We start from the raw sequence: 11,463 nt of genomic DNA on the forward strand, positions 1-11,463 counted from the left end.
TGCATGAGGCTGTGCCCACGCCCATGGCAGCACCAGCTCGTTCTCTTCCCTCCTCCATACAGCGTGCTCTTTGGGGCAGGGATAGGACTGTAGGTGTCTGTTGTTCCTAGGGTCTGGCTCAGGGCCTGGCACATGGTGGGTGCTCAGGGAATGGTTGGTGAGTGGGTGAATGTTTGGTTGACTGAATGGGTGGGAAGTGGCTAGCACGCTCCTTAGGATGATTCAGAAAGGGGAAATCTTACTGGATGAGTGCGGAGTCGGGCAGAGTAGAGGAGCTTAGAGTAAGCAGGAGGTCCTTCTGGAGGTGAACATGAATGCAGGCCTGGAGCAGAGGGGGCCAGGCATAGAAGCTTAGGACATTTTTGTACATAGAGTGTTTCATATGTTCTCTTTTCAAGCATTTTCACATCTTGAGTGATCTCACTTGATCTATGTGGTTGTTCCTGTTTTAGAGATGAGTATATCTAGATTGAGGGTGGTTAAAGGATCTGCTCACTTAATCTTACAGAGCCAGGACTGAAAGCTCTCCCTATGCACAGCATGCCCTCACTTGCTTCTTAGGTAGGATTTGTCAGCTGCTCCTGGCCTCCTGTGTGGAAGTTCATGTTCACATCTTCATTCTTTCTTGCATTCCCCCCTACCCCACCACAACTCCAGTCATTGCTGATATCACCCAGCCAACATTGACCCACATCTCTACCCTTCACTCTAATGACCCACAGTCTTAAGAAACATGGAACCCATGGGTCCTTCAGAACTATCTTCTACTCTCTTTCCCTGCTCTTCTCTCATTGCTTATCCCCTACATGTCTAAAAATGGGGCCACTCAACTGCCAACTCTCAAATTTGAAATTAATTAATAAGCACTGGGACTTATTGATCCAGGGGTTTGTTTTTTGGCTTTTTGTGGTTATGTTGTCAGTTCCAAAATAGTCTAGTACTGGAGTTAGGGGAAAAGCCTGTGGAAGAAGTTAATTTGTTGTCTAAATGAATGTATGATGGCCCTGGTCGGTATGGCTCAGTTGCTTGGGTGCCATCCTGTGCACTGAAAGGTTGCCAGTTCAATTCCCTGTCAGGGCAGATGCCCAGGTTGTGGGCTTGATTCCCAACAGGGGGCATTCAGGAGGCAGCCGATCGATGTTCTGCTCTCAAATTGATGTTTCTCTCTCCCCCTCTCCCTTCCTCTCTCTGTAAAAATCAATTTAAAAATCTTAAAAAATAAAAATAGCCCTGGCCAGTTTGGCTCAGCAGTTAGAGCATCAGCCCATGGACAAGAGAGTCACGGGTTCAATTCCCGGTCAAGAGCACGTACCTTGGTTGTGGGTTTGATCCCCAGTTCTGGTCGGGGTTGTGTGGGAGGCAACCAATCTATGTGTCTCTCCCTCCCCCCCCATTCTATCTAAAAAAATGAATGGAAAAATATCCTCGGGTGAAGTTTAATACATAAATAAAATAAAGATAAATGTATGATGGTCAGAATAAGGATTTTTATAGGGTTTTTTAAATACGTGTGCTATTTCAAATAATGCCTTTATATAGCACTGCATCCTTTTTTTCTTTGCTTTTTCCCACCAGTAACAACTTGTATTTGTACAGCATTTTGCAACATATATCATGTATTTTCATTTGGTTTGACCTTCCAAAATAATCCTAGTAAGTAGAGCAGGTATTTTGTTATGTTGTTACTGTTGTTACCATCATCACCAGCCCCATTTTATAGATGAGGAAGTGGAGGCTCAGGATCATGTAGCTTAGAAATCCCAGAGTTGGGATTTTAACCCAGGTCTTCTGACCCCAGATCTTTTGCCTTTTCTGCCATTCCATATTACCCAAGAATAGTGAGTCAGTGGTAGAGCTGGGCTTAGAACTTCTTTCTACCCACTACACCATCTCATTCATGACCCGTGTTCCAGAAGCTTTATGTTTCAGACTCTGGTAACAAGATGAGCTTCTCATGCTGGGCTCTGGACAGTCAGCCCCACATGTGCAAGACAGTGACCAGGCTGGGCAAAGCTGGAACCACAGCTGAAGCAGCAGCCAGAGTTCAGGTTGGATGCTGTTCAGGGAAAGTTACAGGAGAGACAGAATTGAGGCGGGGTCGGAGCCATGAAAGCCAGCTAGGACTTGGTAAGCACAGTATTTGGAGACAGGCAGAAGGCCAAATTCAAGAGGTTAGTGGAGGTATTAAAATGGGATGTGAACTCTGGAGAGGAAAGTAAAAGAAAATGAAATGTATCAGCAGACCCAGGGCCAGACCATGTGGGGAAGCCCACTCTCCTGCAGTGCAAGCAAGTCTCAAAGGGGCAGGAAGTCCTGAGAGTCCCTTTGAGCATCCATGGGGACTTGTCCATCCCTCTTCTGTGTGGGCCCAGGTTAGCTCACAGGTGATTGTGATTGTAACTGTTTCTGTCTCTCCTGCAGCCAGAAAGACTTCAGGGGACTCATTACTCGGTGCAGTCGGACATCTGGAGCATGGGGCTCTCTCTGGTTGAGATGGCAGTTGGGAGGTATCCCATCCCTCCTCCAGATGCCAAGGAGCTGGAGATGATGTTTGGGTGCCAGGTAGAGGGAGATACGGCTGAGACACCACCCAGGCCAAGGACCCCTGGGAGGCCCCTTAGCTGTGAGTGTCCTGGTGTACCTCAGCTTGTACTGGGGTAGGGGGGCCCTTACCTGTGGAGCATTTCTGGAGGGCTGCTTCTCTTTACACTCTCCCAAGACTGATTCCCTGTCTCAGGATGCCAGGCTAGGGCCTGGGAAAGCAGAGAAGAAGTCTCCAGGTAGGTGTAGGAAATTACTGTTATAACCAGCATTTGTTGAGTGCCTATGTTCTCAGCACTGTACTTTGCACTTACATATATTATCTAAATTTTTAAAATCATGACATTTTTTTCTTTCAAGGTAGAATTTTTTTACTGAGATAAAATTCATTGAACATAAAAACACACATTTTAGTGTTCAGTGCAGTGGTTTTTAGTATAGTCCTCCACGTAGTGCAGCTGTCACCACTGTGTAATTCCAGAACAGCTCCCTCACTGCAGAAGGAAACCTCATCTCCTCCATTAGCATGCACTCCCAGCTGCCCTCCCACCCCTCCCCAGCAATCTGCTTTCTATCCCATGGATTTGCCTACTGTTGTCTAACTTTAATAGCAATAATCTCCATTTTAAAGATGAGGAAACTCAGGCACAGAGCGCTTGGCTTGCCAAGGCCACATATACTTGTGAGTAGCCGAGTCTGACTGAGATGGTGAGCACTGTGCAGCACTGCCCGCCTCTCTGAACTTACATAGTGCAGTAAAGCTGGTACTCCGAAGAGCCTGCCTCAGCCATCTTCTAATAGAGGTCTTGCCAGGACAGTCCTGTCTGACCAGGGAGACCTGGTCTTTACCCTCATCAGGCCCACATGGGAGAGGGCGTGTATGAAGGGAGAAGCATTGGAGAGGCTGGTGGTTGTGGTCCCCAAGGCTGGCCTATGATTGGAGTATACAGTTGTCCCTCGCCACTTCGTGCTTCGACTTTTGCAGCTTCACTCTATTGCGGTTTTTTCAAATACAGTCAGCCTTGGTTTATCACGGTTAATCAGTTCCAGACTCTACTGCAATAAATGGATTTCTGCGGAGTAGGATTCTTTATTTATACAGTCAACCCTATGTAGTATATAGTATTTGAAAAAACAGTGAAAGAGTGAAGCCGCAAACGTCGAAGCACGAGTTGGCGAGGGACAACTGCATATAAAGAATCCAACTTCGCGGAAATTAATTTATCGCAGGAGAGTCTGGAACTGATTAACCAGATAAACCAGGGCCGACTGTAAAAGGGAATCACGTTCAGGGAGAATTAAAACTAAGTTTTTTAGTTGTTTAGTATTATCTCATTTGCACCTCTCTTAATATAAGGAAGGATGGACATAATTATTACCTCTCTCTACTTTATAAAACTCAAAACTAGGCTCAGTGACAGTTTGATTTGCCCAAGGTCAAAAACCTTGGGTGTGGCAGAGCCAGATTCCTACCATGACTGGCTGACTCTGTGGTCTTTGCTGGTCCCCTCTGTTTTCAGGCCTGATCTGTGGCTGTTCTGTCTCTTTATTGTCCACTACCCTATTCTGGTCACTGGGATCCATGCCCAACACCTAACCTCTTATTGGCAAATAACCTCCTTTCTGTTTCTGAGAAGTGTTTTCTTCTTTCTTTTTATACAATTTGTAGCTTATGGAATGGACAGCCGACCTCCCATGGCAATTTTTGAGTTGTTGGATTACATAGTCAATGAGGTAAGTGCTACATGGCTTCCTTGACCATGGAATCTATTTGCTCATCTTAAGAAAAAACTCAAAGTTGATTTGACTGGGAAACCCCATGAGTCGTTCCCACAGTATGGGCTGCTTGGGTCCCAGGATTCATGGGTTCTGCTTTGTGCATCATGCTTTTGGAATCAAGGTGCTGGTTTAGAGGTTGCAGGAATCCCTTCCCCAGGGAACATCTTCAGGTAAGTCTGAGTCCCTCCTCTTTTCTCAGATTCAGGAGCCTCCAACTTACCCACTTACATTCTCATTTCTTCATCTTTTGTGCTAAGTACTGTAGGGTGGCAGGAATGTGGTGAGGCTCCAAAGATGGAAAATCCAAAGTCTAGTCTTGAAGACTGTTAGATTGTGTAGGGGAAGCAAGGCAAATGCATTTATAATTGCAATATAAGGTTTTGTCTTGTGCCATTACAAAGCATTGAACAGCGTGGCCGGAGTGGCTCAGTTGGTTGAGCGTTGTCCTGTGCACTGAAAGGTTACTGCTTTGATTCTCAGTCAGGGCACATACCTGGGTTGAGGGTTTGATCCCCAGTCAGGGAGCATATGGAAGGCAACCGATCAGTGTTTCTCTCTCCCATTGATGCCTCTCTCTCTCTCTTTCCCTTCCATCCCTCTCCCTCCCTCCCTCTAAGTATGTCCTTGGGTGAGGACTAAAACAGTAAAATAAAATCAAATAAAAAAGCAATGAACATAAAAAAATGACAGTGTAGCCCTGGCCGGTTTTGTTCAGTGGTTAGAGCATCGGCCCGCAGACTGGAGAATCCCGGGTTCAGTTCCAACTAAGGGCATGTACCTCGGTTGCAGTTTGTCACTGGCCCTGGGTGGGGTTGTGTGGGTGGCAACCACTTGTGTCTCTCTCATGTCGATGTTTCTCTCTCTTTCTTCCTCCCTCTCTCCCTCCCACTTTATCTGAGGATGAATGCAAAAATATCCTCGAATGAGGATTAAGAAAAAAAAGACAGTGTAGAAATATGAGACTTTTTTTTTTATTTAAAAAAATATGTTCGTATTGATTTTTTAGAGAGTGAGGAAGGGAGAGAGAGATAGATACATTGATGTGAGAAAGAAACATCGATCAGCTGTTTCCTGCATGCCCCCAACTTGGGGATCGAGCCTGCAAACCAGGCATGTGCCCTGATCGGGAATTGAACCAGGATCTGTCAGTCTGTGGGATGATGCTGAACCCACTGAGCCACACCAGCCAGGCAAAATGTGGAGAATACTCACTATAAATTGTTGCATGCAAAACAGCTTAGAAAATATTTGTATATTATAATCACTCTCTCTCCTTTCCTCTCTCTCTAAATATCAGTTAAAAAAATAATACGTATAGATATATGTGCATATAAAGTCTGGAATTCAATACAGTACAGATAGAATTACAGGTAATTAAAGGTTTCTTTTTGCTTATTGCTGTTAGATGACTTTAATACAAGGAACACATTTCATTTGTAAATATGTATACCAGTATGTTTAAATTTTTAAAATGATAGCCCTGGCCAGGTAGCTCAGTTGGTTAGAGCATCATCCCAATATCCCAGTTTGTGGGTTCAATCCCTGGACAGGGCATACACAAGAATCAACCAATGAATGCATAAATAAGTGGGACAAGTCGATGTTTCTTTCTCCTTCTAAAAATAAACAAATTTGCCCTGGCCGGTTTGGCTCAGCGGTTAGAGCGCCCGCCTGCGGTCCGGAGAGACCCGGGTTCGGTTCCCGCTAAGGGCATGTACCTTGGTTGCAGTTTGTCCCCGGCCCTGGTTGGTCATGCGGGTGGCAGCCACTCGATGTGTCCCTTTCACATCGATGTTTCTCTCTCTCTCTCTTCCCCTCTCTCCCTCCCACTGTCTATACAAAAATGGAAAAATGTCCTCGGGTGAGGATTAAAAAAAATAAATAAATAAATAAACAAATTTTATTTTTAAATTTATTTATTTGTTTTTATTGTCTTTTCAGAGAGAGAGAGAGAGGAAAGGAGAGAGATAAACATCGATGTGAGAGAGAAATATCAATCGGCTGCCTCCTGCATGCCCTCCTCTGGGGATCGAGCCTGCAACCTGGGCTTGTGCCCTGACCGGGAACTGAACCAGGACCTCTCAGTCCCTGGGACTGACACTCAATCCACTGAGCCACACTGTCCTGGCTAAATTTTTTTAAACGCTTTACAAAAGGGGTCAAGAAAGAAAAAGACTGATAAGCATTCATCAAATTTGGGTGTGTTTGGGGGGAATGGGAAGCTATGGAATAGCATCACAGTTGCTCAGAGCCGGGCTGGAGAAGCTGGGCTGGGGCTCAGGACAGGATTTCAGATAAGGCCAGCACTCCTGGCCTCAGGGTAGTGGATGATAAGGATAAGCTCTGGCATGTTTGGGAGGCAGTTGAAGGTCCCTTATTCAACTGGAATGTATGGTAAAGGGCATCATCCTATTTTCTACTTCCTCAAGAGACTAGTGAAATAACTTTTCAGTTTCTTACTGTTCTCTAAAACCAGATCCCAGAAGGCTCAAAAAGATCCCCTTACCTATTACAAACTCAACAGAGAAGGGCCTGGTACACTCAGTAGTTAATAAATTACTGCCACTGGTTCAGTCTACTAGGGAGGTTAATTGACCTCTCTTTCCTGACTGTACAACTTTAAGCTCAGTACCATGGGACATAGAAAAGTAGTTCAGGATCTGATCTTGGCTGCTTAACGACTCAGGAAAGGCCATGTGCATTGCATTTGTGGTACTCAGGAAAGCCATCTTCTACTGCTGGGACCTAAGCTGAGTGGTGCTAGGTGGGAGCCAAGTAAAGGGAAGAGATGGCCTGAGGTTATATATGCAGCTGCCAGTCGCCTAGTGTGCACTGCTTTCTTCCGTATTTGCACATTCTCCTAATAATTTCTCCAAGCACTGCTCAGGTGGGTCCAATTGGTTTTGTTACCTCTTCATACAGGCAAGGAAACTGAGACTCCAGGATGAAAGTGGCTTAGGTTCTTCCCAACTAGTGGTATTCCTTTCTTACTACCTATGCCTCCCAACCCCCAGCTTCCCACCCTGACCTCCCAGGAGGCTGGGTTGCATGGTGACATGCATGCACCTCATGCTCTGCTGCTGCACAGTTCCTCCCCTGCCTGGCCCCCTCCTGCTCAGTACTGCACTGGCCTCTGGAGGCCAAGTTGCTGCTTTCACCCTCAAATGCTCCCTTCATAGCCCCCTCAGCAGCAGAGACAGTCTGCAGGGTCAGTCTAAGAGCTAGGTTTTAGTACTACGCCTCAGACCAGGCTTATTCACCTGCTCTTCTTACAATGCATTCAGGGAAAGAGGGCTAGGCTAGACATTTTTGTTAGTGTCAGTATTTAATTTTTAGTCTTGAACCACCTGTTTATTTGGGTAACACATCAGAGTAATGGCATCCTGGACAGGTTCTGGGGGTCAGCTCACAAGAAAGCTGCACACAGCCCCAGCACAGGTCACATGGATGGGTCACATTTCCTGAGCTGTGTGGAGCACAGGAGCAGGGCGCTGTAGGGCCTTGCCCTTTGTAGCCTTGAGTGATGTCCACCATGCACTCTCAGAAAACAAGAGCTGTGGCCAGTGTTCTTGCTCTGATGCCTGCAAATAGCCTCATTCCTAGAGTGAGCATGCAGCTAACATTTCTTCCAGACCCAGCCTTCTGCCAGTTAATGTTTTATTAACCTTTCTCTGTTCCTTCAGGGCTTAGAAAGGGGATATACATTTTATTTAGTTAGCCTTCTTTGACTTTCACAGGTGCTGTCTGAACTGGCTATGCCTGGTGGTTTCCATATGCCCCTAGCTGCTGTTACTAGTAATTGCTGGTTGTTTCCATGCCATGCTCCAAGATTTATTGTCGTAGAGTGTGAGCTGGAAAGGGCCATGAGGCCCCCCTTTCATAGCAGGGTAAACTGAGGCTCAAGAGGATTAGTGATTTGTAAAGTAACTATATACATGTGTGGCTCTGACTGTGGTTTGAGACTGATGGTTCTACCAGTGACCCAGCAGCCAGCCACTGGCCTCCTACCTATGGCCTTTCCTTGACTGGATAAGGGTAGCACTGCCCAGAGGCAGGGGTGGGGAGGAGAGATGGCTGAGGCAGGAAGTCAAACATTTCTTTTTCTTTTTAATTAAATGTTTTTACTTATCTATTTATATTTCTTTCCTCATTTGAGCATATGCATTTTATTGATTTGAGAGAAAGGAAGGAGGAGAGAGAGAGAAACGTTAATCAGTTGCCTCTTGTACATACCCTGACTGGGGATCAAACCTGCAACCCAGTTATGTGCCCTGACTGGGAATTGAACCTTCCACCTTTCTGTGTATGAGATGATGCTCCAACCAAATGAGCCACACCAGCCAGGGCAGGAAGCCAAACAATTCTTATGTGTTGACATGTATTTGCAGCCTCCTCCAAAACTGCCCAGTGGAGTATTCAGTCTGGAATTTCAAGATTTTGTGAATAAATGGTAAGCTGGCTCCTTGTTATCTGGAAGAGTATCCCATTGTTGTCAGGCTCCTACCCCACCTGACAACTGCAGCCAGTAAAGTAGCTGCTGCTTTTGGTACTTGCTCTACAGAGATTGGCATATTGCCTTTTGACCTCACTTCAGCAAGTATTAATTAATCTACCATGGGCATGACATTGGCTAAGAACAGGAAGGTGAATAAGGCTCAGGCACTCCTCAGAGCCTATAGGATGTGGGGAGGGAGGGCCAGCAGGCAAGCAAACATAAGTAATTGGAGTTAGAAGCAGCTCCAGGCAATAGCTCTCATGTTCTTTCTTCCTTTAAGCTTAATAAAAAATCCTGCAGAGAGAGCAGATTTGAAGCAACTCATGGTAAGTCCATTTATTTCAGATTCTCATACTACCTGTTTATTCATGTTCTCTGTCAGTCTTCCATCCAGTACTTCCTGAGTCCATTCCCTCCTGCTCTGCCTTGAGCACTGCAGTTCAGCTGCCCCTGCTGCAGGATACCAGATATCAGTCTCCTGACCTCCTATCAGTTTAAAAGAGAAACTGGGGAGGCCCTGCAGCCCCAGGGAGTCATGGGAACAGGGTCTTTTTCTACTACTGACTGGCTCACCTTACATTCGTTACTCTCCCCAAGCTGCTCTCCACTTGCTTCCTCTTGTGTGGTGGTGGTGGTAGAGGGAGGAGTTGGGAAGTAATAATATAAATATTTTAGCTTAAATGCCTTGTAGAGCCTGTACAGTGTAACATGCACTTTCAAGTCCATCCGTTCCTTACGGCACTGAAGGCAGAGCTGCTATCCCCATTTCATAGCTCGAGAGAGAGAAGGCTCAGAGAACTGAGCTAGTTGCCCAAGGCCTCACAGCTGGTGTAATTGGCAGAGCCAGGCACAGCTGGTCTTTTGTCTTCAGCTGGCCCTGTTTTCCTGGCCGCCACTGCTGCTGAAGGGCAGGCTCCAGGAGCTCCTTCCAAGTGTGGCACAAGCTTTAGACCTACCAGGACTCTTGAAATTGTCCTTCTTGGTGGTTTTTTAACATTACTTCCTCTGTTTCTTCACATGCAGGTTCATGCTTTTATCAAGAGATCTGATGCTGAGGAAGTGGATTTTGCAGGTTGGCTCTGCTCCACCATCGGCCTTAACCAGCCCAGCACACCAACACACGCGGCTGGTATCTAAGTGCTTGGGAAACAGCAAAGAGCGAGTCTTCTGCCCAGTGGCGTGTCATGTTGCTTTCGGGCCTCTTCCACATGCCTCTGTTCATGCATTTCACCTATGACAAAGGATGAAGAACATAGCATGTGCCAAAATTCTATTCGTGTCATTTTTAATATTACTGTCTTTATTCTTACTATTATTATTCCCCTAAGTGGATTGGCTTTGTGCTTGGGGCTATTTTTGTGTATGTCAGTGATCAAAACATGCGCAACATTGAATTACAGTGAAGCTTTGGTGACTGTGGGTAGTTATTCTTACTGAAAATTGCACTGCTCTCCCCTCACCGTGATTGGCTGGCTGCCTGTATTTGGGGGATTCTTTGACACTTGGTGGTACTTCATTCATGCTGGGCCTACCTACCTTCTACTTGAGGAAGGAGCCTTGTAAGATCCTTCACAGGCAATGCATGTGAAGCATGCTTTGCTGCTATGAAAATGAGCATCAGAAAGTGTATGTCATAATATGTTTTTGCTTTTGGTGTAGAATTCAGCAATTTCCATCAAAATCTAGTCACAGCCCTTCACTGCCATGATAATTGGGGCTTCACCAGTTTGTCTACTCTGATTAGTAGACTTCTGGTTATATTTCTATATTTATTTTTAAATATACTGTGTGGGATATTTAGTGGTATTTGTCTCTTTAAGTTTGGATTAGTGTTTCTAAAATGATGGAGTTGATTTGAATATTACAAGTGTATTAAGGCATTAAAACGTATGAGATTTATCTTTCCCCAAATCCAAGTACTGATGCTATTGTAAACAACAGTGTGCATAGTGCCTAAAAATTGTATGAAAATCATTTTAACCATTTTATTCCAAATGTTTAACAAATCTAATCTCTTATTCTAATAAATATACTATATTCACTGTCTCTAGTACGCAAGAAATCAGATGATTTCACCAAGTGTTATTGTGAGGGGAAAGGCAAAGACAGGAAGGGGGTGCTGGAAGGCAGAAATGCCCCCGAGAGGGCAAGTTCAGTGCTTTGGAATAATGGGGCTTCCTGAAATTCCAATCTTTGGACTTTGTCCAACTCTTCTCAGCAAGTACCCTTATCTGTGAATCTTCCAACCACCTTTCCTGTGGACCTGTAAATAGATCCCATCTGTTCTTTCTATCTCTATATAAGGGAGAAGCAGTAGGTCGGGGTTGGTTGGCGGGGTGGCCAGCATGCTCACAGGGGCGCCTTACTGGTGGTCAGCAGTGTCTGGCTGGCCTTGGAGTCTCCACTTGGGACGGTCTGTCCATGCTGCTTTGCTCCACTGAGCAATGGTTTCCCCTCTTTCACTAGTTACACTTAACTAAACCTTTCTGGAGAGAGGAATGTGCCTGGGGTTGGTTTTGTTAAGCCTGTGAGATGGCAGTGAGGTCACAAAAAACAAAGCCATGTCCCAGCTGGCCACTGGTACCCTTTTTTTCTCTGAAAAGTGACTTTTGGAACTTGAGGTCCATGTGAGGCTGCCTGGTCAGCAC

At 45.5% G+C, this 11,463-nt stretch overlaps 1 protein-coding gene across 1 annotated transcript in view; it reads left to right on the top strand.

The window, feature by feature from the left end:
* MAP2K1 (mitogen-activated protein kinase kinase 1) overlaps window positions 1-10,861 on the top strand; it is a 75,692-nt gene extending 64,831 nt beyond the window's left edge. The window contains exons 7-11 of the mRNA XM_036259405.1: window positions 2,422-2,623; window positions 4,211-4,275; window positions 8,709-8,770; window positions 9,096-9,141; window positions 9,839-10,861. Coding sequence (XP_036115298.1) covers window positions 2,422-2,623; window positions 4,211-4,275; window positions 8,709-8,770; window positions 9,096-9,141; window positions 9,839-9,952 — 489 coding nt within the window. The 3' untranslated portion in view covers window positions 9,953-10,861. The remainder of the gene's footprint in view (window positions 1-2,421; window positions 2,624-4,210; window positions 4,276-8,708; window positions 8,771-9,095; window positions 9,142-9,838) is intronic.
* The last annotated feature ends 602 nt before the right edge of the window (window positions 10,862-11,463 follow it).

The sequence above is a fragment of the Molossus molossus genome, unplaced genomic scaffold (assembly GCF_014108415.1).
Source record: "Molossus molossus isolate mMolMol1 unplaced genomic scaffold, mMolMol1.p scaffold_m16_p_1, whole genome shotgun sequence".
NCBI classification, from domain to species: domain Eukaryota; kingdom Metazoa; phylum Chordata; class Mammalia; order Chiroptera; family Molossidae; genus Molossus; species Molossus molossus.